Here is a 27232-nt window from a genome sequence, read left to right as displayed (position 1 = left end):
AGTATTAGCTTAACTTCTCTTATTTAATATAAACTACTACTTATTCTATATTATTATTAAATATTAATATATTAATAAATATCTTTATACTTAATAATAAGGATAAAGGCTATATTATAATTATATAATTAAATATATAGCTAGTAAAATAACTTACTCTATAAAAAAGATTAAAACTTTATTATAATATTTAAGTAAGAGAAATATTATAAAATTATAAGGCTAAGTAAAAATAATAGTTCTTAAACTTAATAAAATACTTAGTATTAATATACTTAATACGCGCTATTATAATAATATTAATATAGTTAAATAATATTTTAGAATTTTATTAATAAATTAAAGTATATTATTAATATATCTTTAAAAAAGAATATTATTATATTATAATAATAGAAAAACTTAATATTAGTACTAATAATAGCTATAATAATATTTATTATGCTAATAATAAAATAAGTAATAATAAAGAAATTAATAATAATAAAGAGATAAGTAATAATAAAGAGATAAGTAATAATAAAGAAATAAATAAAGTAGCTATAAAGATATTAGCTTTACTTTTACCTTTAAATATCTTTAATAAGATTTACTCTTTTAATAATAAAGTAATTAATAATATTTATAATAATAATTACTTTATTAATAATAAAGTAATTAACTTAACTATAGCTATATTAAAACTATAGTTAGAGAAAATAATAGATAAAGAAATATATAGTAATCTTATATTAAAAAAATAAGAAGACTTAATTATCTTTAATATCTTAAGAAATTACTATAGTAATATTATTTAATTAGAATAATATTAGGTATTCTTATAGTTATAACTATATTTTATTTTTATATTTATAACTTAAGTTTATAAACTAGTACTTAAATACTTTACTTTAATAAAGCCTTAAGAATTACTTATAGTAGTAATAAGAATTCTTATTAATAAAGCTAAGGAAAAATATTTTAATAAGAGTAAATAGCTATATTAATAAGAATTATTAGTATTACTATATATTATAATACTCCTAGGATTTACTTAATAGCAGAAGAATTAGCTATATTACTTAATAGATAAAAATTATTAATTTATTAAGTATAATAATATTATCTTTTTCTTAACTTATTATTTTTATAATAGCTTATTAAATCTAGTATAAAAGTTATACTAAGACTATATCTATATACTCTAAGTTTAAAAGATTATATTTAACTAAGAATATTAGAAATAAAAGCAGAATTAAATTAAATAAAAATAAATAATATTTAAGAATAATTAAGGTAATAATATAACCTGCTAGCTAGCAGATATTACTTAAGCTAATACTTTAAGTATATTAAGAGATAATACTTTTATATTAGAAGAATAAGATAAATATATTTAATTATTTTAGTATTTATATTTAGTAGTATTTTACTATTAACGCAGACGCTATCTTTATTTAAAGAAAGAGAAGTATTTTATTATAGATATAGCTTTATTATAATTATATTACTTATTTAATAATAGTAGTATTAAATTGCTTTAATAGCTATTTAATAGTAATATTCCCCTAGTTTAAAGTAATTAATATTCTTACTTCCTATATCTTTATAGTTATACTTAATTATAGCTAAACTCTTTAATATAGGATTTTTTATAATTATAGGAGTTAATAGATTATTAGGATTTTTAAAGAATATAATATCTTTAAAGTATTTAATCTTACTTATTTTAAGGGTTTAAATCTTATAAATATAATTATTATCTCTTTTATATTTAATTAAGTAATTAACTTAAGTATAAGATATTATTTTAAATTCCTATTTCTTATCTTCTTTAAATATATAGAAATATACTTAATAGCCTTAAACTTATAAATATTTTAAAGAAGGGTTTTTATTTAATATATTAAAATATCTTCTTTATTTTATAATAAGAGATTTAATCTTATTTTTTTATAATAATTTATTTATAATATAAGTAATAGTCTTAATTATAAATAGCTAGAGATTTTCTAGAAGTTTTAAAGCTATTATTATTATATATACTAATAAGTTAAAATATCTTTTATAATATTTTAAAGTACTATTATTCTCTAGAGTTTATAGAGATATTAGTTTAATCTTTAGTTCTTTAACTTTAGCCTAAAATTTAAAGTTTAAGAATTCTCTATTACTATTTATTTTTTAATATTATAAGTAGTAGCTTATTAATAAGATATTCTTAATCTCTTTAATAAAGGAAATTATATATTTTAAAGCTTTATCTTTTAATTTTAATATATAAATAAATTATATTCTTATAGTATTATTTATAATAATAAAATAATTAGTATATTTTTAAACTCTTAGTAGCTTTATAGGCTAAGTATTTATATAAAAGAATTTTACTAAATATAATATATAAGGCTAAAGATCTTTAAATACTAATTACTTTACCTTTATTATATAATATACTTTATAGTAAAAGTTTATATCTTTAATAAGCTAAATAGCTATAGAGTTTAATTTAATAATAGCTTTAAGCTTTATAGCTTTAATATACCTTAATCTCTTATATAGAAGTTTTAATAATATTATTAATATAGCTATTTACCTATAAAGCTTAAGCTATAAGATATCTTTATTCTTATATATATATTTAATAATTTAATTAATATCTATATTTATTAATTTATTATTTTAAGAGTTATACTATATTTTATATAATATTTTATTTTAAATTATAAAGAATAAATAGTATTTTTACTTTAATATATATAGAGCGTAAATAAAGATATTATTTATATAATTATTATTAAGCTCTAGGTTTAGTTTAATAATACTTTTACCTTTACTTTTATTTAAAATATTATTTATATAATTATATTTATATTATTACTTTTTTATTAATAAAGTCTTTATATTTAATAAACTAGAACTTATTATTATATATATTCTTATATACTCTTAAGTTTACTATTTAATTAATAAGTAAAATAAGTATTATTAAAACTACTATACCTATAAAGCTATTAAAATCTTTTTTCTTATTATTTTATTTCTATAGATTAAAGGTAATTTTTTCTTTAATTTAATAGAGTTTAAATATCCCTTAATAAGCGCTATTAATTAGAGATTTTATCCTTAAAGTAATAGTAATTTATAGAGTTATATTTAAATATATAATAATATCTATATTTACCTTTAAAATATAGCTTCTTCTTATATATTTTATAAGTAATAATGGTGACGGTAAAACTGCCGCCTCGGGAAGTGATCGGCTCCCGGAGCACAGGGTGAGTTAGTCACCCCGCCGCCCTGAGCTGCTCACTGAGCGACCCTGAGCTGCTCCCTGAGCGACCCTGACTTGCTCCTTGAGCAGCCTGATCGCTCACCCCAATGCTCAGGCCGACCGGCCCATTCGATCTCATCTTGCCTCTCCGTTCTTTCACATGCTCCGACGATAACCGCACTGCTGCCTACTCGTGTTCCTGGGAGCGAAGGTCAGGAAATGACGTATTCTCACGTTGGTATAGTTCGTCTCGGTCTTCGAACTTCCACTTGGGAGACTCAACCGGTCTTCAACTTGTGTGAGATCGAACATCCGTACATCTCATCATCTCTAGCTGTACCATTCAATCTGTCTTTCACAATGCAGGATCTTTTTCGCTTTCCATTGTATAAACCCTAACAGGAATTCCCTCGTGGTTGTCGACTTTTAATCCGAGGCTGGCCTGATCCCAGGACCACCATATACTATGGGGCAAACATTCTCGCGTGCCCTGCCTTAGGCCTCGACTGCATCGATACGCCCTGCTACGCAAAGTGGAGACATAACCATTAGCCCGAGTACAATTCCGAGCAAGAAGCCCATTACATAGTCTATATTATGCTAGTACTCCTGGGAACACTTCCTACAATTAATCTATTATAAGATTAAACAGCTTTTTAATTAGCTATAATAAAAGGTTGAGGAGCTATACTAATAAAATATATAGTCTAATTACTATATTGTATTAACTATAAAGCTAAAAGCTGTCCTAATTTTCTAATGTTTTACTTTATAGTAGGACGGGCGTAAAGAGATAATAAGGCCTAAAATATAAATATCCCTATAGATACCTTATTTACAGTTTTCTCTATATATCCTGTCTACTCTAACTCTCCTCTATTAAAATATCCTCTTATTTATTATAATAATACTAGATTATTAAAGCTTCTAGCAGCTAATACTAAATTTATTATAAGAATACTCTTCAGTTAGCTCTAATACCCAGACTATTATTATAGTAGAGCAGCTTAATACCTTAGGAAAAACTTACAAAGCAGCTTACTACAGCCTAAAAAATAATATATTATAAGAAGAGTATAGGATAGAGGACTTTAGTAGGTTATATTCTTAATATTTATTTTAATACTTTTTGATTTAATATAATATCTTTAGCATTAGATATTAGCCAGCTTTCTTAATTTATTTCGCCTAATATCTATTATAACAATATATTAGCCGCTAATAATTATCCTAACTATCTTAAGGAGATTATATTTTATTCTTCTTTTTAAGTTAGTAGCACTCCCTTTATAATTAGTCTAGATAAACCTAAGATAATAAGAGTCTTTAATATTTTTAAGGAAGATTATACTATCTAAAGCAGTAAATATAATTATAGGTAATTTATTATAAACTGAAAGAAGAGCGCTTTAAAAGATCTAAAGATTTCTTTTATAAAAGCCCGCTTATACCCAAATTTAACTGTAGTAACTATATCTAACTTATAATAAAGATAGAAGAGTTAATTAGGAGCTAGAAGTTTATTATTCTATAGCGAAGAGAGCTATCTAGATAATTATCTTACTGGTCTTAAAAATATAATTAGGTATTTAAAGCATTTCTATAGCCTAAATACTATTAAGGCTAAATTCTCTAATAATCTTACCGATGCTAATATTCTTAAGGAAAATCTTATAATAGTTTAGCTTGCAACTAAAATATTATAATATATATATAGTATTATTATAATAAGCAGTATAGTAATAGAGAACTTTATTTAATAAGCTATAACTATATAAGCATAGCAAATTATTATGCGCAAGAAATAGACTATTAAAGATAATTATCAATTATTAAAGCTTAGAGATTCTTAAAAATTACTATAAAGTTATATCTATAATTTATTTTTTAGAAGAACTCTAGGCATAATTAAATAACGCTATTTTAGGGAGACCTTAAAGTAGTCTAAGAGCCCCCTAAGTAAGGAAAACTACTTAAGCCTCTTTGGCTAATAAAAAAACGGCATCTTAAATATCTAAAAAAGCTAGAGGCTAAGCTAGTCTTATTAACTAAAGAATATAAGAAATAATATTAAGCGCTATTAAAGGTACCCCTTGCATACTATAAAAAATTCTGTTAGTTTAAATTTATTAAGGCAGAATCCTATTAATCCCCAACTTTAAAGCCTTAGTAAATTCTAAAAATTTATCTATTAAATTCTCCCGGTAGTTAGCCCAGTATATAGACTCTATAATCTAAGTGGCGAAGATTTTACTATAAATATAATTAGTGCTATACCTATTTTAAGTCGGGAGGTTATATATTTCTGAAGTTAATCTATTCAGATACTAGAGTTATATTTAACGAGCAGTCTCCTATGCTTTAATTACATGCTCTGACCTTTTAAAGTAGAAATAAATAGAAAGGCCGGTAGATACTTAGGAGCTTTAGCCCTTTTCTCACTAATAAGCATTGCAACTATATGGAAATGTTAATCTTTCTAGGTGGTGTATTATAGAGTTTGTGTTCACGAACTGGAAAGTATAGTTATTCTCGAAATCGGCTTGACCAGTATACAATTACTCTTTCCTGGCCCTACCGCTAAGACCTTAGCGCCGATTATTTATTGAGAGGGCATTATAAATCCGCAACTGATGGACTACATTTACTAACATTAAATGAAAGACTATCTTTAGTAGATCTTTGCTATATCTGGTAAAACAAACTATATAAAAAGCACTTATATTAAATAGTTCTAAGGGTATAGCGTGCATAGTAGGGATATTTACCTAATGACCTAAGAGGGCCCTTATTACTCTAAGCATAGGTTAGCATACCCTAGGCAAAAGGCCTTCCTATTCTTGGGAGACTTATCGCTCCTAAAAAGGTAACCTATATTCCTAAGGCCTTAATAACATACTCCCAGGAGACTTAATAGCAGTCCTAGAAGCTATTAACCTCCTAAGAATCCTTAAGGGCTTATGCTTGCTTACCTGGCTTTAGTAGTTAAAATACTACACATTCCCCTAATACAATTGACTTAAGGCCCTGGTATATATATATGCCCTACACTATATAGACAACTCTACAAGTTTACTAAGGAATTATAGATTATAATCTATTATAGATCTGGCCTAGCTATTATAATAGGCTAAGAAAAAATTTATATTATAATCTGCTATATTCTGCTAAGGTATAAATTCTCCCTTAATAAGTCTCGCACGCACTTTCTACTTTAAATCTTATATATCAGAAATTATAATGCCAGTATCTATATTACTGTTCTTTATAATGCTTCAGACGCCGCTATTATCTGAACTAAAGATATTAGTTTTATTAACAAAGATACCCTATTTCTTATATTATCTAGTAAGTTTATCTATTATTTTTTAGATTAGTAATAGATAGTTTAAAACCTTACTCGGTCAATAGCCAATATATAGGTATTATAAAGTATCTATAAGGTTAATATACTAGCTCTTCTATAAAGAGCGGCCACCCTTTTATATTTAAAGTTAAAATAAAGACCTGGCCAGTCTTCTTTATCTATATAATAAGCTAAATATCAGCATTATATTATATAGAATATTTAAAGGCTTTTTTAAAAAGAGTCTCTTTTCTGCACTGCACTTTTTAATAAGCCCTTTTTATATGATTTATTTTAAGGCATAATAAATAATCGGTGTTGGCAAATTAAGACCTATAGACAAAGAATTTCCTATTAATAGCCTTGCTTGATTTAAGGTTATAATATAAGAAGCAGATTTAAATAAGCTAATGCTTTTATTTTATAGGACTATTAATTATTTCTTAGGGAAATTATTATAAGAAGTCCAGCTAGCATTTAATAGGTCCTTAATTATATTTAACTTAGTTATAATTTATTAGAGTATAAAGGGCCTTGCTTATAAATAATAGTCTCTAAAGTAAGAGTAGTTATATAGATAATTGGCTTTTACCTTCTTGCTTCTGAGCTCGTTATAGTCCAAAGTATATACAGTAACATAAATCATTCGCTCAGTGCCTTGTAACACTATAACCTGTTAGAGATTATTATTTATAATCCTCTATTTCAATCAACATTATAGCAGGCTTTCTGGGATAAAAAAAAATAGAAACATATGTACCAATTCCAAAATCACGTGTATTTTTTCTAACCCTAGCTTCGCCTTCCTCTCTAGTAGACAATAGTTTGCTTGCATAATTATTGAGTTATAGAGGAAATGCAAGCTCCTGAAAAAAGGTGATTTGATGTATCAGTACTGGTAGTAAAATAGATCAGATATATACATGGGCGGTAGCTCTCCTGAATACTGTTCTGATTCAAACATATCTGCTATATTCGAGTATCAAATGAAAGGGGCCATTATACACGGGTTTTACCCACTTGTAGACGAGACCTGCAACAGAAAGAGAGTGTAGTAGGTAGGAGGTAGGGAACAAGGAGTCGTAGTATTGTAATTAATACTGTACTGAAAATATAGTATTAGTTTGTCATATCGAACCCGTTTCTTACACAGCCACAGATGTCTCGCACAGCCACCCGTATTTGTATTGATATATTTCTGTGCTGGTATCACTATCACTATAACGAGTATGTTTCAAATCAATACCTAATGGTCGTACCGATGGGTCCGATTCCGGCATATCCAGCCACCACTCATCATCATCAGTTGTTACCCAGGTGTTGTTTAAACGAATGTTTACGTTAAGAAAATCAGGTTCATCACATTAGCCTCTTTGAATACCCACTTGGCTTCCGGTCCCTTGCTCTTAGCAGTAAAGCGAGTGCGGTAATCAATAGTATCACAAGTAATATCTCTTACCAAGTTTGCATACTCGGCAGGGTATCTAGAGCAAAATGACCTAACACTTGTAATTTCCAACAGAATTCTGCCAATCACTCGCACATCTCAGCCTCGGTTGCTCTGAATGAATGGAAAATTTGCATCAAAACGCGACAAATCCCCGATTATTTTACGTTTCTTTTGCTTTTACGAATAGCTCTATGTTCCCAGGAGCTTTCCACATTCTCAGTAGCGAATAAGCTCAAAATTGCGAAGGCGAGCATCCAATCATGAGCTTGAAACCTCGCAAAGAAAAAAAGAACTGACACTATCGTGCAACGCGAGGAGCAATGAACTGCTTACGCTCCACCAGCTAATAGCCCTCTCGAAGGATCAACAGGGGAAGCTACATTTGATTCGAGGAGCTCTGGATTTTCAACACGTGAGCACCCTCCCTTTTAGCGATTCATACGTTTACCAACGCATTTTCGTTTACCAACTTGTTTCGGTTACCAACGCTCTTCTAAACACGACGACGCTCTTCCGTGTACCAACACTTCACCATCTTCTCTTCACCACCCCTTTTTAAATTCAACAAATCTAGGCTTGGGAATTCCAATCCAAAATCGATAACGTAATTTCGTTCTGCGCGTTATTGGCTCGCCAAGGGACCTGGTGTAAACGGTTAACTCATTCAGTCATCGTCATACGTTAGTTAGTAGCTCTGACTAAGCCTCGCTCGCTAGTTAGTAGTTAGTTATAAAGTAAGACGCGCCCTCAATTTGAAAGATTGATAAGTCATATCATCCCTGCTATACACTCTTCTTTCATGGACTCGTCATTCCAGGATGACCGCCAAGCCTCAGAAAATGCTGATGCTTCATGGTATAGCTGAGTTTGGTCCAATCCCTAATGAATCGCTTTTGCGTGAGTGCTAATATAAGACTTTAGGACATGGTCAGTCTGCAGACATTTTTAGGCCAAAAACTAGGTATGTGCGAAAAATATTTCGCACTCTGTCAAACGAGATGGAGTTCGAATTCAAATTTCTGTCCGCTATATGGCCAGTCTAGCCCGATGATGACAACTTTAGTTATCAGCGGGTTTCGGGCTATGGTGAACCTAAGCACGATGAGATAAGAGGCTTGCAGAGGTCTATCGAGCATATCCTTGATACACTCGAACAAAACGGTCCTTTTATCGGCATAGTTGGATTTTCCTCTGGTGCCGCTATAACTGCCATCATCGCGTCATTGTTGGAAAAAAGAGGAAAAATTTATGGCATTACATTGAGGGTACCATCATCTTCCCTGCACTTATTTTGCGTCCATATAAATCTTACGGCTGACTGGTCTTACTCAGACGACGCACCCGCAATTAAGATTCGCTATATGCCTCAGTGGATTCAAACTCGAAAACAGGTGCTACGAATCTTTCTATTCGCCAAAGATTGTGACCCCAATTTTCCACACCATCGGCGTCGCGGATGCAACAATTTCCCCTCTTCAGAAAAAGAAGCTTGCCCGGCGGTGTAAGTATCCATGGATTTATGAGTTTTGCGGCGGCCATTACGTGCCCCAGAGTAAGGAGATTTTGGAGCTTAATGGCTGTCTTGCGAGTTTTTTACGAGAAGTATTGGGGGTTCCTATAAGTAGTCCAGGGGTCTGGGTCGACATAGAACGCACTACTTCCTAAAATGAATCTAGCCGCTCTTGTCACGGCCTTTCATAGCCAAGAGCCATATTTGCCGTCGGGCTAGTCTCATGGCGCGCGACTTCGAAAGTGCATGCTCCACTAGTAACTGACCGACACCTCGAAATCAAGTCTATGCCTGGCCACTGCCTATTTCGGCCTTGTGATAGCTAAACAGACTATGCTAATAACATTAATAACAAGTTGCTGATGACGGCGCAGCGTCACTCGCTGCCCGTTTTCACGTCATGCACTCAAGCCATACTATAGTGCCTTCGCCCACCGAGCGTAATCATGTGCCCAACTCCAGACCCAGAGCACCAGATTCCTTTACAGCTATTATCATGTCATCGAAGTGATTCCAGTCAATAAGATCGTCCATGGTGAAATCGTTGTCCGGTATGATCGTATCGTCTAGCTGTGCCTGGCAAAGATCGACCCAGTGATTTAAACCGTCCGCATCTTGCAGAAACAAGGCATCACTCTCTCCCGTAATGTCCACATTATCCGCCTCTTTGCTAGCTCTCGCTGTATCTCGCACGGCCCGTGCATACTGGAGTGGCGTCACCCCGGCGATCTTCTTGAACACACGATGAAAGTGACTCGGCGTCAAATTCGCCTCGGCTGCGAGCTCCTGCAGTCTAGGTCTTCGACGGCCCGATGGCGATGATGAAAGGACAGCTGCAGCAATGGTGTCACGTGCCTGCTGGACCAGTCGACTCCGTGGATCATCTTTCACGTCGACGTCAAACTGACAACGCTTGCATGCCCGGTACCCGGCCGACTCGGCCTGTGCGGGCGTGTCGAAAAATTCGACGTTTGCCCGCCGCGCGAGGCGCGCCGGGCATGATGGGCGACAGTAGATGCGTGTCGAGCGGACGGCGTAGACAAAGGTGTTGTTGGACGCATCTCGCGCGGCTACCGCCTTCCAGCGTGATGCTGCGGAAGCCGCCGCCATGGACGTCGGTTGTGGAGGCAAGAGCGGTAGTGGTGGAGATGGTTCCATATCGCACTGTGTTTTTAGAAAATGCTCTTGAGAAAATTATCCCGGTATGTGATTTATATATTCAAGGTAGGATAGTCAAGATATAGTGGATATATGGGGTTCAGATTTGCTGCGTAATGGTCAAACAGGACGAACTGAAGGAGTGGTCAAACAGCACTCGGACTTAACTCAGTTTCCCCAGCCGCCCCCCAAAAAGCGGTGAATTTGGCCGTCCACCGCCTACTTTTTCCAGCGATGCTGACAGACTGATGAAGCAACCCATCGGGTTAGCGTGGCAGAATTTGGCAGAATTCGGCCTCATCATTGGCTGTGGTCTGAGCGCACTGTAACGAAAAAGGAAAGGTCGTGTTGATGACTAATACAGAAGAAGCATCACATGACCGCAGATTTAGTGAAGAACCCCATGTTCGCCTCCCCCAGGTCACTTGATTTTTGGTAAAGTGTGACCAGGATTTTTGGGATCAGGATGTGGCGCAGCCACCACGGAAAGAGGTGTGGGTGGACACAGATATTGGTAAGAAAAGTTGTGATAGAAGTGACGAATAAGCGTTGGCGCCAGTTGCGGGTCTGCCTACCTGCTCCCACAAACAACCTTTCCGCCCCGTAGCGCGGGTGAACGGGAATTCATCAACCATCTGAGATAATCAATACACGCTGGGCGGGGGAGGGGGCCGTGGCTAACTTCGACTCATCAACTTTACTCTTAACCTTTGTCATCGTAGGTAACTACGATATTTATTGAAGCACCCCAGGTGCACGAAAGTCACCCTCCTACATTTGCAATCCCTCAAGTCTACTTCTATTCACCACTGTCCGATTCTGTGCCCCTCGTCCTCAACAAGAATCCACCCTTAATCTGGTGCAACCTCACATTTCGGCACGCACCATCGACCGCCTAACATGTGCTGTGGCATGCACGCCTCGATGTACGTTGTGGTGCCTCGTCCTGCGGGTTGGAGTAAACCTGGTGAGACCAGTCTCGATACTGCTGTCCGCAGGTACCGCGAAAGACAAAAGCTCGCTCCGCTCAAAGGCAAGAACATGTTGGATGGACCTGCCTCCGAGACATCCACCCTGGCTTCCCTGTCTTCCAAAGGAAGAGACTCCAAACAGGGCTTTTCGGAAAAGGTCTACAAGATGTCCACAGTCGATGGGGGGCAGAAATCACGTCGTTCGTTCGGAGACCGATGGTATAAATTCAAGCGCCAGTACTTGCGTTGATCGCGACTTGCTCGCCTATCCAAGTCCACCAAGTTGTAGCTAGCTTGGTCTGCAGTTGGACCTGCGTCGGGATACAGGCTCGAGTTGCTGATTGCCTGCATTTGAGTTTCCACGGTTTGACTATATTGGCAATGGAGAAGAGATCTACAATGTCATGAATCCTAGAAATTGTGGTGAAATATTGCTATGGATAGTTCTACCAAAGATTGATGAGAGCCCTAAAGAGTCATGCACATTCCAGGCACATGAATTGGTCACTGAACCCAGCATATCTGCCATAAATGTCGTCTTGAGTGTTTTCTTGTTGACTATTATTTTTAACTGTTCCGATAGTTACGATAAACCGGGGCAAAAGCGTGATGCATGATAGGATCGGGAATTTGTAAAGCGGACATAAGCAACTGTTGATTTCAAGGGTTTATTTGGTTGCGAAGCACTTGCTATACCAAAGACCTTGAAGAAAGTCGAGGATAGCTCCTCAAATATTGCTATCGTCGGAAAACAATCTCTTTCTCGGCAAAACCGATTTCTTGAAATATCTCGATAACCAGGGGCGCACGGCTCCAAGAAGTTGATCAAATTATTTGTGACGACGAGAGCTCTTGTCTGATCCTAATTTCGTTGGTTCAGATGGCTGCAATCTTTGCCACCTGCCTATCATCCAGAGTTCAGTGAACGTCGCCGCCTTGTTGCAGTTGATAAGGCACATTCGGTTGTGCATTAGGGCCGTGCTTTCCGGACGGAATATGCACGAAGGCAGCCGTTGCGCGTATTGTTAGGAAAGAATGTTCCTTGGTTTGCATACTCAGCAACGTTAGACCAAGCTACCTTAGACACTGTGAAGCAAGGATGTGGGTTCTTACCTGATATAAAATTTCAACGAACCTCTATTAACTGGCCAGAGTTAGTTCTCCGTTCGGGAGAGATACCAAAAAATAAATGTCCAGCCCTAATACTGAAAGGAGTCTTGAATAGCTTTGGTGGAGGATTCGATTGTGACTTTACTATCTGGCGGGGCAGGGGCAGCTATAGCTGAAATCCATTGCGGAGAAAAGACGAGCAAATGAAGTACCATACAGCAGTAGGAGCGGCTCTTGGTCCAGTCTTGGTGAAACGGAGCCACTTGTAAGTGGCTTAGAGGCTCCCACCAAAGCACAGGCCGTGCATGCCAGCAAGTAGATGACGCTGACGATAAACTGCATCATCTCCCAGAATGGCCTCGACTTGATTTCAGCGACGGTTCATCCATTGACGACAGTACGGAGGCGCCTTTGAAGTCAGACAGTCGGCCAGGCACCGAAACTCCGGCCTCGCGTCGGCTTGGACACCTTCAATATTCAAGACAAGGCTTGGCGCGCTTGAACTTGCGCCAGGGGTCACAGAACGACCAGCATGGCTTCTCTACATCCGGGGCTGCGCTCTTGGGAGACTTTTCTGAAAGACCCCTCGTCGTGTCGCTGTCATTGGTAGATCTGGGGGCAAGTGTGGTTTCGGAAGCAGTGTCCTTTGTAAGCGTCTCTTGCGCCACCTCTTGGTTCTTTCGCGCGTGGCTCCGACGAGCAGCAGCTACAAGAGCAATAATAACGATGAAGATTTCGCAACACATGTCGGTGGTCAAGATACGGCAGAGTACCATGAATGTCATGCAAGGTAGGTTGGAGTAACTTTCGAGAATCCAGGGCTTAAATACTTGACATTGCGGCTAACGACGGTGCATCCTCCTATGGGCTGGCCACAAGTCTCTGCTCCGAAATAATCACCAATGAAGAGATTTCTCCCTTTGGATACTGGAGTAACTTTCCACAACTGTAGTGTTCCATTAAACTCGCATCGTGCACATTGATAAAACCCACGCTCATTGGTCACTTCTATCACAACTTTTCTGAGCACTCCCTCGTGCGCAACTCGCTAGCAAAGCCAGCCTGGAACCCCCACAACCTTGCAGGGTCGAATTAAAGCGGCCTATTACTTGTCTTCAGTTCTATGGCACGACTTTGTCAATTTGCCTAGTACTCGTCCCTGCCCTAATTAGTGTACTGTACTGTCGTACGTAGCAAGCGGACCTACAGTGGCGACGCAAAAGTCTGCGACCACCCCCTGATTGACGGCTTTTTTCTGCCATTAATTCTGCTGCACAAAAAATTATCTTCAATAACGTAATGTAGAACGCGACGCGCGACTACCTTTAGGTAGGCTATAATAGGGAGGCGGAGATGCTGGCGGTCAAAGGGGTGGTCGCAGACTTCTGTGGCGCCACTGTACACAAGGGCCATAGCGGTATGAGCGAGGCGTGCGTCTACTCGAGGGGAACCTTTCATGAATTACGACCGACTAGTTCCAGATGTTCCTTGGAACCAAGTGGCGATCAGGAGGCAATCTCTGCGAAGGCTGAACCTGTAATTCCTCAGCATCCCATCCAATCAAAGCCTCGCTGACTGTAGTTCCGAATCACAACTGGGTTGCGTATACTCGTACGTACAGACCTAATGCGTAAAATACTGACAACCAAACTCTGTCCGGAAGAGCGGCAAGAATTCGTTCAAAAGTGAGGCGGCTCTACCTTCGGGTAATACGCACCCTGTGAGTCTGTACTGCAGCTCCCCAAAACCTGTGATTTTAAAATCTGACAACTGCCGTCCTGCCAGCAAGATGATGATGATGATGATGAATTCATTTGCCCGATGTAGCTCGCTCTAATCTATGCTGCTATACGGGAGTGCTATCCGGCCTGCCGACAGCTTTAAAGTGGTTGCCAGCCCACTGAACGACTGTTTCATGAGGCTCGCGGAGCGAGCTCCTGATTGGTCGTCCTCAAATATATGCAGATAAAAGAAACGCAGATATGCAAACACCATAAACAAGTAGGAAATTCAAAACGAACATTCCCCCTGGTTCTTGCTACAACCCAGGATCACCTTCCCCATAATTACCTCCCTCGCACCTACTTCTGCACAGCCACCCAGACTATCGGCTGCCACTCGCGCGTTTGCTTTAATTAAGGGATTATAGTGGACCTGGCACTACAGTCCTTTTAGGCACTATCCTTCTCCTTCTGTCACACTGTTCTGAAGGGTTAATCTTTCTTATCACCCTCTTCTACATATAGAGTAGTTGGATCGACCACCTGAAACTAGCCTAGGAGGCTGGTTTTAACCATGAATTCGGCCATAATTATGCGAGCCTCTGGCCGGGTCAAAATCTTATCCCGGCGGAGAGCGATTCCTTGGTTGGAAAGAGCGCTTCTTATCTAATTGCGCTTGTCCTGGTGCAGCGGGTAATTGAGTAAAACATAAGTCACTATCTGGTTGCCTAGGTCGCAGTCGCACCGGGGTAAGTTGCATTAGTTAATGCGACTCAGATATGCACTAAGACTGATTTTCCCAGTTCGAAGTTATATTAGAATTAACGATGTTGCCTTATATAGCCCTAACCAGTATACCAGCGCCTTTTTTATTGGTGCCTCAATTAGGCATTTCATTAGTCGGCTAGTCCTCTCCTTCGCCCACGCCCTCTCCCACTCAATCTTCGCCTTGCTGTGAATTTAGCGTTTAGCTGTAGTAGCTAGGTGGATATATCGATTATAAGGGTTCTCTAGTCCTTAGGGCTCCTGCGCAGCTTCTTTTGCATATTAATCTGTAAGCTTATTACTAATTACTCCTTGATGAGCTAGAATCTACCTAAGCTCTGTCGGAATGCCTTTTGTACCGAGTTGGTATATAAGGTCTAGACAACCTGCTAGATAGACCTGTCCGGATAGCATTCGCGGCTGGCGGAGTACCTTTAATGCCGCCTAGCTATCTGTGAAGATGACAAGCCCTTTTTTCCCCCATATAGCCCACGATTCTGTGCTCTCTAAGAATAATATAAGTGCTATCTTAATGCTGTAAAGCTCGGCAGCATATATAGTAGATATATTATTATCGCCTATCTAGCTGTGAGTATATTAATCTTTAAGGCTAATAATCGCTGCCGCTCCGACCCTTCTTTTAATTCTGCTTCTATTGGTATATAGTATTAAGGGTCTTTTGCTTAAATCTTTGGCTAAGATCTAGTCTAATTATATATTGCTATCTCTCTATCTTCGATAATTACCTTTAGTAGCGCTTGCCATAGCGCTTAAATAAATACCTTTTAACTCTCCCAGCAGCTCGCTAAAATATCTAAGAGATTAATAAGATATCTGCCTATCTTCTAGGCTTATACCTCTATCAGTATCTATCCAGACCAGTCTCTCTTATCTATAGGTTGACTTTATAGCATTATAGGGGGAATAATAAAAGTTAGTCCTGTTTATAACTACACAGCTATTTCTTTTATAAGCCGGTTTATATAGATTATAATAGGAGGTAGGTATAATTTAATATTCAGAGCTTCCGCTGCTATTATTCTAAACACTCTACTAATTAGGCACGCTGCCTACTTCTAGATAGTTATGAAAGGTTAACTAATTGTGCGTGCCTTCGTCTTGCTAATTACCATTGGTTAGTACTAGGCTAATACCCTAAAGAGTATTTGGGGGACAACTACTGCTTGGTAGATTCTATATATAGCTGAAATAGAGGCTCCCTATATTGAACCTATTAGGCTCCGTAACGCTTAGAGAGACATGTCTGCCTTGACAGTTGCCTTTTCCCTGTGATAATTAAATTCTAGCTCAGGGTTTAGCCAGTATCCCAAATAATGTTCAGCTGTTCAGATTGCGGCCACTATATATCTTTAGAGAGATAGCGGTGTGTATTACAAATCGACCTCTTGGGTGTTCACAAAGTGTATAAGCGCATACTTCTTCAGATTAAATACAGAGGCATAGGTTTTGGCCCATTGGTCCGCCTTTTAGCAAGCCAATCTGAGTTTCCTGATGGTCTCCCGCTTGCTATCTCCCTTAGCTATAAAGCAGGCGTTATTTACCCAGCCGTTGCTAGTCACTTCATTCCCGTGGATTTTGATAAGATTTGTGTTGTAGATTAGGTAGAGGATAGGTGAAATTGGCGATCCTTGGGGAATGCCGGTTGGTGTCGGGAAGGGGTCTGATTTGCCCTCGGGTATCCGGATTGTCGTGCTTCGGTTTGAGAGAAAGGCCTTTACCCAGGGCACGAGTTGGCCAGTCGCCGTTTTCTGAGGTTATGGAGTAATCGTTCGTGGGATACATTATCATATGCTCCTGACACATCCAGCCTCAGCAAGGATACCACCGGCTTACCCTTTCCCCGTGAATTGCAATAAATTGATCGCGTATTTGAGGTCTTGGGTGCGATGATTGAGCATGAATATCCGAGTTTTGCTCAGGGAACTTCGAAGCTCTGGGCATCCGCCGAATCGCTGATTGCTTATAGCCCTCACATGGTCTACCTTCCACACACCCCACCTGGAGTTATCTGTCAGCGAGGCATACTTACCAGGAGACACAGGTGTCCACTCAGCGTGAAAAAATAGTTACGTACATGACGGCTGTTTCTTGTCGCAGGTTTTTCTTCTACGACCGCAGGTAAAACAGCCAGTTTTTGCCATGTATGGCCGATTCAAATCTGGCATCGGCTGAGGTGCAGATTCGGCGCTCGTACGCAAATCATGTGAGGGGGATGGAGGTCTGGCATCGGGCGCAAAAGACCTGCTTCCTGTGTCAGAATTCTGCGGCTCTTGATTCAAGACCTCATGTGCTGGTTTTTTGGTAAGGTCAAGGTGTTGAGTCCGTTCATCCTGGCTAACGACCCGCACATCGTCGAGCTGTTGCCCCATAGAAGTCAGGGATCTTGGAACTCTGCGCAGACGCCACGTATCAAATTGGCGGTGTGTTCATGATTTTAGTTCCACGTCCGCACCAGACACAACAAAATTCACGCGATATATCTGGTAAGGGCTGAACACATAAATAGCAGACGCGGCCGCCTTTTCTGCTACTGTAGTCTACTTGAGAGGTTGACAAGATTGGCAACTGACGATGTGGTTGTGTGACATCGAAAACTGCAACAAAGCCGCTGTTCGGACATACGGAGAATGCGTTCTATGTAATCGTCATCTTTGTGCGAAACATCTGGAGTCAAGTTACCACACCTGTCCAAGATGGGAGGTAAGTCAAAAATAAAGGTGTCATGGGCCATGCTGATTTCTATGGACAGGAAGAAGCTGAATACGACCCCGCCGCCAGGAAAGCCGAACAAGATGAGATCACCAAACTTGTTGATAAAATCGATATTTCTGCGCTCATTTCTCGAGCCTCAGCTCTTCGGGGAGGACTCCCTTGTTCCATACCACACGATCTTCAATATGATAGATCAACACGAAGCTCAGTTATGGGGGGGATGAATTATCATATCGAGATATTATTTGATGATGGAATCACTTGGCTGGCGCGTATTCGAAGGTCCAACGCCACTTCTCCGCCAGCGGAGCTGCGAGATTACATTCTGCGCAGCGAGGTCTCAACCCTGCAGTTTCTTAGTGAAACTAAAGTCCCAGCTCCGAAAGTTTTTGACTTCAATTTCTGTGAACCGAACCCTGTTGGCGTTGGATATATTCTAATGGAGAAGCTTCCTGGACGTTCCTTGCGCTGGTCTCTTGCCACTCCTGAGCAAAGAAGAAAGGTGACAAGTCAGCTTGCGGACATCTACATAGAGCTGTATGCTCATCCTTTCGCTATGACGGGTTCTATGCACCATCCTGGATCTCATGATATTGGACCCTTTGCTCGAGAGTCCTTGACAGAGTACCATGGTTCCCAGATGAAAGCGCTCGGCCCCTTCTTCTCTACTAAAGAGTACTTTAGCGCACATATCCAATTAATTTTGGATTTGATCATTCGACAGGAGTCGTACGTCGATCGAGCAGTCGATGCGTTTTTGATTCATCGGTTTCTCTTGGACAAAGTCCCGGAAGCCTGCTCTCGAAGTCATCTTGACGATGGAAAGTTCTACTTGAAGCATGCGAACGAGAAGGGAGACCAAATACTTGTCGACGATGAGTTTAATATCACCGGTATCATCGACTGGGAGTGGGCGCATACGGATTCTAAGTCAGGAGCATTTAATTCACCGATTGTCCTGCTCCCCGTTGCTGATTTTTATGCGGGCGAAAATTCTATCGGTGAAGACGAAGTGTTCTTTGCGAAGTGCCTTGAAGCAAAAGGGCATCCGGATCTCGCAACGATTGTCAGGAATGGCCGGCTCATCCACAGATTCCGATTTTGTTGCGGCTACGACCTCACTGATTGGAAAGGATTCCTTGGGCTCTTTGCCGGACTTCTGGGAGCTATGGGCATCACTGATGATTTCCATTGGGAGACCTGGAAGCCAGAGGCCATGAAGTGCTACCAAAATGATCATCAACTCCAACAAGTGATCGGAATATACAATTAGAACAGGCTGGTCTCCCAGAAGCAGACAAGTAGAAAGAACCACCATATCAAGAGAAATTTGATTACACTGTCTAGGAAGTGGACGGACTTGACTCGTGATGCGAGAACACCTTGTCCAATATCTATTTCAGATGACGAATTGACGGAATGTCTACGACTGGAACGCGCACAGTCCAAAGCAGATGAACAATTCCAGGCTTGTATGCTGCTGAAACCGAAGAGGAGAAAACAAGAATCCACGAAAACTGGATTTTCGACGACTTTTGCTAGGAAGACTCCATGTGAAGAATAAGCCTTCGCCGCTGTTTAGGCAGTCAACAATGGACAAGAGATGAGGTCACAAGGATAATGCGTCTTGAACATGTTGAGTAATAGAATAACCTCCAAGGGCCGGCATTCGTTCTCCATTGGTTATGACGCGGCCGCAGAACACCTTACGGTCATAACGAAGCATCGGCCGGTGTATGCGAAACAGCGAGATAGCCGACACTGGCCAATGTCAGGGGTCGTTGTGGTTACGGTCACAGTAAACATAAACGGAATGCACACTTCTTAAGTTACATCAGCATCAGCAAACCGATAGCAATTCCCTATGAGTCTTTCGCTAAAGATAGCCGTTTTTTCCTAAGCGTTGTGCTCCAGTACACATGTATGGAGCCGTTACTCCTCCCGGGGAATTCTTGACCAAAATTGCTTAATCACTTCCGACCAAGCGAGGTTTTGTTCCTCCTTGAGCTTCACCAGTAGGCGATCCTCTTCCACGGACCATGGTAGGCCTTCTCTTGAGGAACGTGTATGTTCTGCATCGGCTGTTTCGCCGCTTGTGCTTGAGTTGCTGGACGTAGGTGTCCTGTCTTCATCCTGATTCGATATGTATCTTGATGCAAAGGTGTCATTTGTGCTCGGCGCGGGAGCGCAATGAGATACGGCACCCTCAAACAGCCAGGACAGGAACTGTAGTTGGTCATCGACTGAGAGGGCGGAAAATTGCGGACACGTGTAATTTTCAGAACCCAGCTCAGAGACCGAAGGCCAACCGGATGCCGCCTGAGACCACCCCTAGTGCATCATCGAATCGCACTTTAGAACAGTTGCAATGAGTCAAGTTTATCTTTTTGGTCAGCGTGATACACGGTCGGATGACAATACCTGCTTAGAGATTTAATGGCTCCAAGCTCATGGGAGATATTCGGCGGATCGTAATTCATATTGGGATCATCCTGGGTTCCAGCACAAGTCACGCTGTGCTATCTCCCGCGTTGCTCAATACGGATATCCCGGCTGAGAGAATGAGACTAAGAATTACTTTACGTCTTCTGGTATCCACTCACCCCGCCCGCCAGCCTCGAATAGAGCTGATTGTGCCATTTTCCAGCGCCACCGTAAAATACCGCTAATGCGGTCGATGATCAGCCATCACATCTTCAACTTCATGTCTTTGGTCTAGATCCACTGGGCCGAGCTGTGGGTCAGGAAGCACGATAGCTTTGCGGGTCCAATGGAAGACCATAGGACATAGGAATGCTGGATATGGTAGATCACAGGCCCTTCAGTTACTGAAAAATGCAATTCCAGCTCAATTATCCCCTCTCCCCCAGCCACGTCATTGCTCTATACGAATGAGTCACACAGATACGTCGTATATAAAGGGAAGCCGTGAGGAGATTTCCGAGAACCATTCGGAGCTCTCTCAAGTATCTATCATCCAAGTCAAAAAGGTTCTCTCCCGACCACTCGTGAGTTTGAGACAATGAGATCTGTGCTGCCCAACAAGCCACCTGCTGAGCCCGTTTTGCTGAGGCTTGAAGACGTCGACATACCTGTGCCTGCTCTTCAAAAAGAGAACCCGACATCGACCGGTTCAGCGCTGGCTTCATCATTCTTCGCCAAGACCCATTCGATTCATCCAATCAACAGGCCCTTCTCATTCAACGTCGACGCTACGGATCATGGGGTGAGAGCTGGGAGGGGCCGGGAGGTGGATATGAGCTTGGTAAAGAGGCCACCATGAAGTACACTGCTTTGCGTGAGACGAAAGAGGAAATTGGCGTAGTTGTTTCACCGGAAGCCGTTTTTCCGCTTGTATACAGAAGAACATTCAAGCTCAAGGGCTTGCGGATGGTTTATTACACATCAGTTGCGCAGCTTGGTGCTAAGGTTCCCGTTACTGTGTCGCATGAGCACATTGCCTGGGGGTTCTTCGACGAGGAAGCCGTACGGAATTTCGGACCCTTTGTCAAGGAGAAGAGTCGGCAAGTGAAACATGTAATGCTTGAAGCAAAATAGAACACTTTGTCACACCTTCATAAACAGAGAAAGATTGGGGGATGGTGATAAGAAGGGAAGCATGTCCGTGAATATCTAGTGGTAATGATGACGGTGGATGTTCTGTATCATGCTGTGTGGATGTGTCCGTTGAGTATTTCGTACGGAATTTGGCCCGGGTACGCTACATAAGCCAGGGTTATTGCTGCAAATGGACTTTTCCGTTATGTATGATAAAACAGAAGAAGCCAATAGTTTCTGGAGTTTAATGTCCTGGAATGTATGATAAACTAGGTGGGCACCAGATTAGTCGTGCGGACACCTTGGGATGTTAATCTGCCTTCGGAGGCAGAAAATTATGGCCTAAATAATGACTTGGATCCTTCATGGTTAAGGAAAATGATGGGATCAGCTTGTCAATAGTGAACTGTACAGTAAGCCTTTCTTGACGTGTTCGAAAACTGATTCGTTAACAGCACCAGTGACCCTTTTTCAGGACCCGACATGTCGAGAGCTTGCCACATTGTCAGTTGACCAACAGCTAAATAATTTCGTTTAGACTTTTCAGAACTTTGTGCCTCATAACACAAAGGTACTAATTATCGAAAACAGTCTTCAAGACCGTTTACCAGTTGTTTATCCTCTCCAACGTTTAGATCTCTTACCGAAGGCGTAATTAATTCCCTCGGCTTGCTTCTGGAAAAACAAGCTGACTATCTTAGCCTCAACATACTATTTCGTCTGCGGAACATGAATGATAAGTTTCTCTTGCACACGTGGCTATTCGAAGCCACTTATTAAAACATTTCCTCTTAGACTTAAGAGCCAATGAAGCGTCCGCCTCTTCTAGAGCATTCGACGTTATCTTCAGCACAACCAAATATGCGTTCATTTCTCTACATAATCCTAGCCTTTTCTCCGTTCATATGCGCATTTCCGGAAGTGGATCTTCTTTTGCCCGGGATTCATGATCAGAAGTTGCAAGCAGGGATCCTGAGTGAGGTATTTTCTATTTCCCGTTCAAAGGATATGAGTCTCAACTAAGTCATAGAAGGAGAACAACACGAGAACTTACCTGGTAACCTTTATGGAAACTGGAGAATTAGCAAATCCCAAAACTAGGCAGAACACTATGACTGCAATCTCCGCGCCGGATTCTTTTCAACTAATAAGCGCCGTCAACAAGGAAAGGTAAACCCTGCTATTTCTTTGTTGCACAACAATCTGACTCTAGTAACGAAGAACTGCTCTGTTGTCCTGTGATATCTCGTCAACTACGGCTACTTCTTGTCATGCCAGTGTTGGGGAGCTCCAAGTTCGTGGAACACTGAAATCGAAAGACCTCAACTGGACACCGGTGCCTGTCACAACTTCATATGAGGATCGCAAGAAGAATGGTGACCCAACATCGTCTCCTTCTTACTGTTCAGCTGCTAGGGAAACTGCCGTTTCTCAAGGCACATCATCAAACACAGTGCCTGCTGTCAACGAGCCTTTTTCAAAGGAGAGAAAGAGCTCAAATGATTCAGTCCTTCTCAACGCTTTCCGTTTGGCAAGCATAAAATTATTCCAAGATGAAGAGACATCTGAGCCTTTTATGACTGAAGTTTTATACACAAGCGGTTTTGCCATGTTGATGTTTGCCTACAGTACCTTCTTTTCTGAACCACCGCATTCACTTTTCGGCAGAACTACCGTGTCCTGTCTCAGCATGTTATGTATACGCGGCGGTGGCTTCGCCACCCTGGCAAGGAAGAAAACCTTATGCAAGCAGAGGCTTTCAGTGAAATAGTTTCTTTTCTGCATTCTCTTTAACCGGCCAATACTGAAAATATACGTGTTCACCAACCTACTCATAAGCGGATCTAATCAGTTCTGGCAACTTTTCCATTTCTCCGCATACAAGCGAATAGTAGCAATCATATGGCTAATTCTTGGGAATAACCCAAAGCGACGTTGAGTCTAACCGGGCCAGGTGCAATGTTACCCGCAATGCCACCCTTATAGAAATTCTGTTGTGTGTAAGCATTATTGACGGATCCTTATAGATCTGGGGGCAAGCGTGGTGGTTTCGGAGGCTGTGTTGTTTGAGAATTCATCAACCACCTTCCATTGATTCCGTCAAGCAACAACCTAGGAGATGAAAGTGAACCGGGATCTTATTATCCAGGGCGTTTTGCACTAAAAAACAATAGCCCATATTCCCTTTGCTTCCTCGCCGAGTTCACCCAAACTAAAGACCATGATTTGATGTAGTCGAAATCGACGACAGTACCCGCATCAACACACCACTGCCTAGTTAACCTCACCTCTCACTACATCAAACATCTGTTACACACATAGCCATATCCAACGTGCCCAAGCCTTCCCATCTAGTCTTTATTCTCCATAAGGCCGATACGCTTAGCAAAACGACTGAGATCCCCCACTGGGATTGACATCATGCCAATGCTTGAGAACAGCTCTGCCACGAAATAATACCAGCCTGACATGCTCGTCACAAAAAGCGAAGCTCCAGTTACCTTGCATGTTGTCAGTAATTGACACACGGGGTTAGTGAAGAGATGGACTAACAACTTGCGTTTTCTCAGCAAGATCCATGTTTCCGCGCGCAATAAGCCAATAAGTACCTGCCATTAAGCAGAAGCCAAGTGTCATAGAGAGAAACATTATCATGCAGGCGCAGTTGATCCGAAAGCTGCAGATAAGGTATACGAAACAGAGGAAGCCCATGAATAACGCAAAAAAAGCTGTCGAAAATCATCTGTTAGAATTTCTCATTGATAACACCAGGAGACATAATACCAAATGATGAGTGAAATTCCGGGTTCATTGGATTTGACGGGTTATACGCCCCTGTCGCATTGTATGCCGGGGTCAGAGTCGCCCCGAAAGAAAACCAGAAGCCACCTGTTTAAATCAGTCGGATGACATATTGTCATGACATACTTTGTAAATCAACGCACCGAAAGAACAGAAGACGACAAATGTGAAGGTGTTGCCGAGAATGAACTCTAGAACGCCTGCCAGAGTCATAAGGAGCCCACCTATGAAATAGAAAGCGCCGCTGTCCAAACAAGCTGGTCAGATCCACAGAGAATTGAAGCCTATTTATTCAACATGTGGGATGAAACTGACACCGTTGCAGCACCTCCACCGCCAGCTCCAGCCCATCCCATTAACTGGCAGCAAAGAGGGCTCACACTGAGATTCATGCCCAACAAGCCACTATCGGTTTTGTTTGAATCAGAATATGGAAGCCCTAGTGTACTAGTCGAATGAAGACTCACAGGGGAGTGGGGTTGCCAAAGATTGGTCGCAAATTTCCATCCACCTTGTTCGCGGGCGACATATACATTTTCTCGAATTCTCCTGGACGTAAAGTCGACAGTTTCTGCTGGGATGAGCCTTCCAAGATACCCTGGTGACTACTCCCGAGAGCCATCTCTTTTCCCCTCAATTCGGGATAAGCTCCTTCGAAATTCGACATAGTAACACGAAGAAAAAGGCGCGGGCAGTTAAAGATGGAGTTGTTAAGGACGAAAGCCAAAATACAGTGAAGACCGTTCGTAGTCAGAAGGTAGATGAGGTTTGGTTCGAGTTAAAGCAGTAGACACTGCATATTTAAACAGTAGTCCCATCCTCATATAACCGTCCCTTACATAAATTACCACGGTTATTCCGTGCTTTGCCCCTTTTTAAGGGAAAATAAGCACTTATATTAACATAATTAGAATTAGTTTTTCTTGGCTAAGAGCCTAAGCGGCCGAAAAAATTTTGGATAAAATTTATAAATTTTTGGATTTAGTGCTCTGCAAAGGCACTAGCGTATCCTGATTGACCTCTATAATAGGCTATAAATCCTTGTTCATAGCGGTACGGAGTACAGAGTTACTGTATTTAAAAAGTTGTAATAGAAGTGACAAATAAGCGTTGGCCTTGCATGTGGGTCTGCTTACCGGGATGTTACTGTATTTAAAAGGTTGTGATAGAAGTGACAAATAAGGGTTGGTTTCATCATTGTGCACTATACGGAGTACGAATTTAACGGAAAGCAAAATAGACACACAAATACTTCGAGTCTGAAGGCATAGATGATGCAACGTTATGGTAACCTCAGCTAGTCACTTGGTGGGAGAAGGAACGAACCGTACGAGGGACTGACTGATTGACCTCGATTGGGCTTATTCTGCTCCTCGTCATTCACTTTCCCTAAATTCTAAATTCAGTCAAGGACATGCATTACTATAAGAGTCTGTTATCATGGATTGTATGGTTATGGTAAGTCTTCAGCATCGTTCTTGCCCGTCCCTACACCCAGTTCAGAAATAAGGAATGGGACAAGCGAAGGCTACACCGCCGCCCAAGAATATTTGCAACACACGCTTCCCTACCCTTAACCAGCCTCAGAAAATTTCTCCAATATTACGAACTTGTTCCGATAAAGTCTCAAATGAAGTCGACAACTTTCAGTGTCATGAGTATAAAAAGGCGTCCAGTCGCTATGTAATGATACGGGGGATCTGAGATGTCATGTCAAGCGAACTCCTGCTTCTTGACTGCCACTTTAAATATAAGTGTGTGTCTGCTTACTAGGATTGCTGGGAGCCTACATAGATTCCGATATTGTAGCTATACACTTAGTCGACTTAGCTTCAGATAGTTATATGTGCCATTCGATCGGATGGGACTCTACTTAGTAATAGAGGACGCGTCCCAGGATAAGATAGTTATGACTGCGCTTTCGCAGGCTTTCACGTAAATGGAATGAGGCCTGCCTTCTTCAATCCAGCTAAACAAATATTGAAGAACTCTTCAACTGGAAGGACCACCCCGTTGGGGTGTCTCTCTTGCCAGTGAAGCGCAGACTCAACCGAGGCATAGAAAACGCCGTGGTTACATACTGTGCTTCTGATGTCACAACTGCTCAGAGACCCGGGAATGTGTGAAACCATTGTCTGTCCAGGGTCGGCAAACACAACCGCATTTGGCTCAACCTTGACATGAACCTGCTGGCCTGAATCCGCGCATCTGGACTCAACATTTGCGGTTTGGCCAAGGAGGGCTGGAAAAATCAAGGCGTCTGCGGCACAGAATGTGTAAAGGGTCCGGCCATCCAGGACAAATCGGTGGTTTGTCGGGCGCTGGGTAAGGCCGAAACCGAGCAGCCGTCCCTGGCTGTCCCAGTCGGTCCCGGGCTGTTGACGGAGCCACTGTTCGATATCGTGGATTGGTATGTGTACTTCGGTAGCAAGAGCAGCAATGGGTACTGGTTCTCCTCTGCTAACAAGTCGGAGAAGTGCCGGGAAGAATGCTGGTATTGCCATCATGTCGGCGAGTAACTGGTTCTTAAGTTGCTCATATTCAAGCGAGACGGAGCTTTTCTGTGACATTGGCGAATTCAGGCTTAGGGAATAGCAGGCCTGTGAGGGACGGACGAAATGTGTAGTTGAATTTTTTTGTCGACAGCAACGGACGCATCGAGAACAGAACATTTATAACCTTTACACGTATTTGGCCAAACAGATTTTACGAGTAGTACGAGAAAGTCCTGTATTTGAAAAGTTGTGATAGAAGTGACAAATCAGCGCACAGTCATGTTTCATAGTTAAGGTTTAAAACTCTGCCCACGCCCCTTGGTTACATAACTTTCTGCCGGTGTGAACGCTTATATATATTGA

The 27232-nt window shown here is 40.5% G+C and overlaps 8 protein-coding genes across 8 annotated transcripts; 5 read left to right on the top strand and 3 right to left on the bottom strand.

Annotated features, from left to right (window-relative positions):
* Positions 1 to 4776: 4776 nt before the first annotated feature.
* On the top strand, positions 4777 to 4935 carry C8Q69DRAFT_410157 (hypothetical protein; the record flags this gene model as incomplete). The annotated part of the gene is made up of 1 exon (XM_028628284.1): positions 4777 to 4935. A coding segment is annotated over one exon (159 nt), but the record flags the coding sequence as incomplete, so codon positions are not given.
* A 3468-nt stretch (positions 4936 to 8403) lies between these two features.
* C8Q69DRAFT_195419 (serine hydrolase-domain-containing protein) lies at positions 8404 to 9856 on the top strand. The gene is made up of 4 exons (XM_028626017.1): positions 8404 to 8901; positions 8968 to 9007; positions 9110 to 9311; positions 9379 to 9856. The coding sequence occupies exons 1-4, from the start codon at positions 8865 to 8867 to the stop codon at positions 9709 to 9711; spliced, it is 612 nt and encodes a 203-aa protein (XP_028480869.1). The 5' UTR covers positions 8404 to 8864; the 3' UTR covers positions 9712 to 9856.
* A 144-nt stretch (positions 9857 to 10000) lies between these two features.
* Positions 10001 to 10714, bottom strand: C8Q69DRAFT_410143 (putative DNA repair and transcription factor Ada; the record flags this gene model as incomplete). Its single annotated transcript, XM_028628283.1, has 1 exon — positions 10001 to 10714. One exon carries the CDS (start codon positions 10712 to 10714, stop codon positions 10001 to 10003), a length of 714 nt encoding a protein of 237 aa, XP_028480868.1.
* Positions 10715 to 17772: 7058 nt separating this feature from the next.
* C8Q69DRAFT_194851 (hypothetical protein) lies at positions 17773 to 19467 on the top strand. Its single transcript, XM_028626015.1, has 2 exons — positions 17773 to 18002; positions 18052 to 19467. The coding sequence occupies exons 1-2, from the start codon at positions 17874 to 17876 to the stop codon at positions 19285 to 19287; spliced, it is 1365 nt and encodes a 454-aa protein (XP_028480867.1). The 5' UTR covers positions 17773 to 17873; the 3' UTR covers positions 19288 to 19467.
* Positions 19468 to 21036: 1569 nt separating this feature from the next.
* C8Q69DRAFT_511187 (hypothetical protein) lies at positions 21037 to 21572 on the top strand (the record flags this gene model as incomplete). The annotated part of the gene is made up of 2 exons (XM_028633253.1): positions 21037 to 21240; positions 21300 to 21572. 2 exons carry the CDS (start codon positions 21037 to 21039, stop codon positions 21570 to 21572), a joined length of 477 nt encoding a protein of 158 aa, XP_028480866.1.
* Positions 21573 to 21949: 377 nt separating this feature from the next.
* Positions 21950 to 23741, top strand: C8Q69DRAFT_195383 (hypothetical protein). The gene is made up of 4 exons (XM_028626016.1): positions 21950 to 21980; positions 22034 to 22553; positions 22606 to 22742; positions 22794 to 23741. Exons 2-4 carry the CDS (start codon positions 22380 to 22382, stop codon positions 23341 to 23343), a joined length of 861 nt encoding a protein of 286 aa, XP_028480865.1. The 5' UTR covers positions 21950 to 21980; positions 22034 to 22379; the 3' UTR covers positions 23344 to 23741.
* A 182-nt stretch (positions 23742 to 23923) lies between these two features.
* On the bottom strand, positions 23924 to 24996 carry C8Q69DRAFT_410171 (transcriptional activator of ethanol catabolism AlcS; the record flags this gene model as incomplete). Its single annotated transcript, XM_028628287.1, has 6 exons — positions 23924 to 24073; positions 24126 to 24301; positions 24357 to 24461; positions 24518 to 24618; positions 24690 to 24779; positions 24842 to 24996. 6 exons carry the CDS (start codon positions 24994 to 24996, stop codon positions 23924 to 23926), a joined length of 777 nt encoding a protein of 258 aa, XP_028480864.1.
* Positions 24997 to 26305: 1309 nt separating this feature from the next.
* Positions 26306 to 26944, bottom strand: C8Q69DRAFT_448741 (Alkylmercury lyase; the record flags this gene model as incomplete). The annotated part of the gene is made up of 1 exon (XM_028629307.1): positions 26306 to 26944. One exon carries the CDS (start codon positions 26942 to 26944, stop codon positions 26306 to 26308), a length of 639 nt encoding a protein of 212 aa, XP_028480863.1.
* Positions 26945 to 27232: the final 288 nt, after the last annotated feature.

The sequence above is a fragment of the Paecilomyces variotii genome (assembly GCF_004022145.1).
Source record: "Paecilomyces variotii strain CBS 101075 chromosome Unknown C8Q69scaffold_25, whole genome shotgun sequence".
In the NCBI taxonomy this organism is placed as follows: Eukaryota; Fungi; Ascomycota; class Eurotiomycetes; order Eurotiales; family Thermoascaceae; genus Paecilomyces; species Paecilomyces variotii.
Note: the sequence above shows the minus strand (reverse complement) of the source record. Positions and strands in the feature narration are given on the sequence as shown.

Excerpts from the sequence above, each read along its gene's own strand:
- C8Q69DRAFT_195419 (XM_028626017.1), top strand. The coding sequence starts at position 8,865 with ATGACCGCCAAGCCTCAGAAAATGCTGATGCTTCATG. Across the intron at positions 9,008-9,109 it reads ATTTTTAGGCCAAAAACTAG|TTATCAGCGGGTTTCGGGCT; the intron begins GTATGTGCGAAA and ends TGACAACTTTAG. Across the intron at positions 9,312-9,378 it reads TTTATGGCATTACATTGAGG|ACGACGCACCCGCAATTAAG; the intron begins GTACCATCATCT and ends GGTCTTACTCAG.
- C8Q69DRAFT_194851 (XM_028626015.1), top strand. The coding sequence starts at position 17,874 with ATGTGGTTGTGTGACATCGAAAACTGCAACAAAGCCGCTGTTCGGACA. Across the intron at positions 18,003-18,051 it reads ACACCTGTCCAAGATGGGAG|GAAGAAGCTGAATACGACCC; the intron begins GTAAGTCAAAAA and ends TTCTATGGACAG.
- C8Q69DRAFT_195383 (XM_028626016.1), top strand. The coding sequence starts at position 22,380 with ATGAAGCGTCCGCCTCTTCTAGAGCATTCGACGTTATCTTCAGCACAA. Across the intron at positions 22,554-22,605 it reads AAGCAGGGATCCTGAGTGAG|GAGAACAACACGAGAACTTA; the intron begins GTATTTTCTATT and ends AAGTCATAGAAG. Across the intron at positions 22,743-22,793 it reads AGCGCCGTCAACAAGGAAAG|AACTGCTCTGTTGTCCTGTG; the intron begins GTAAACCCTGCT and ends CTAGTAACGAAG.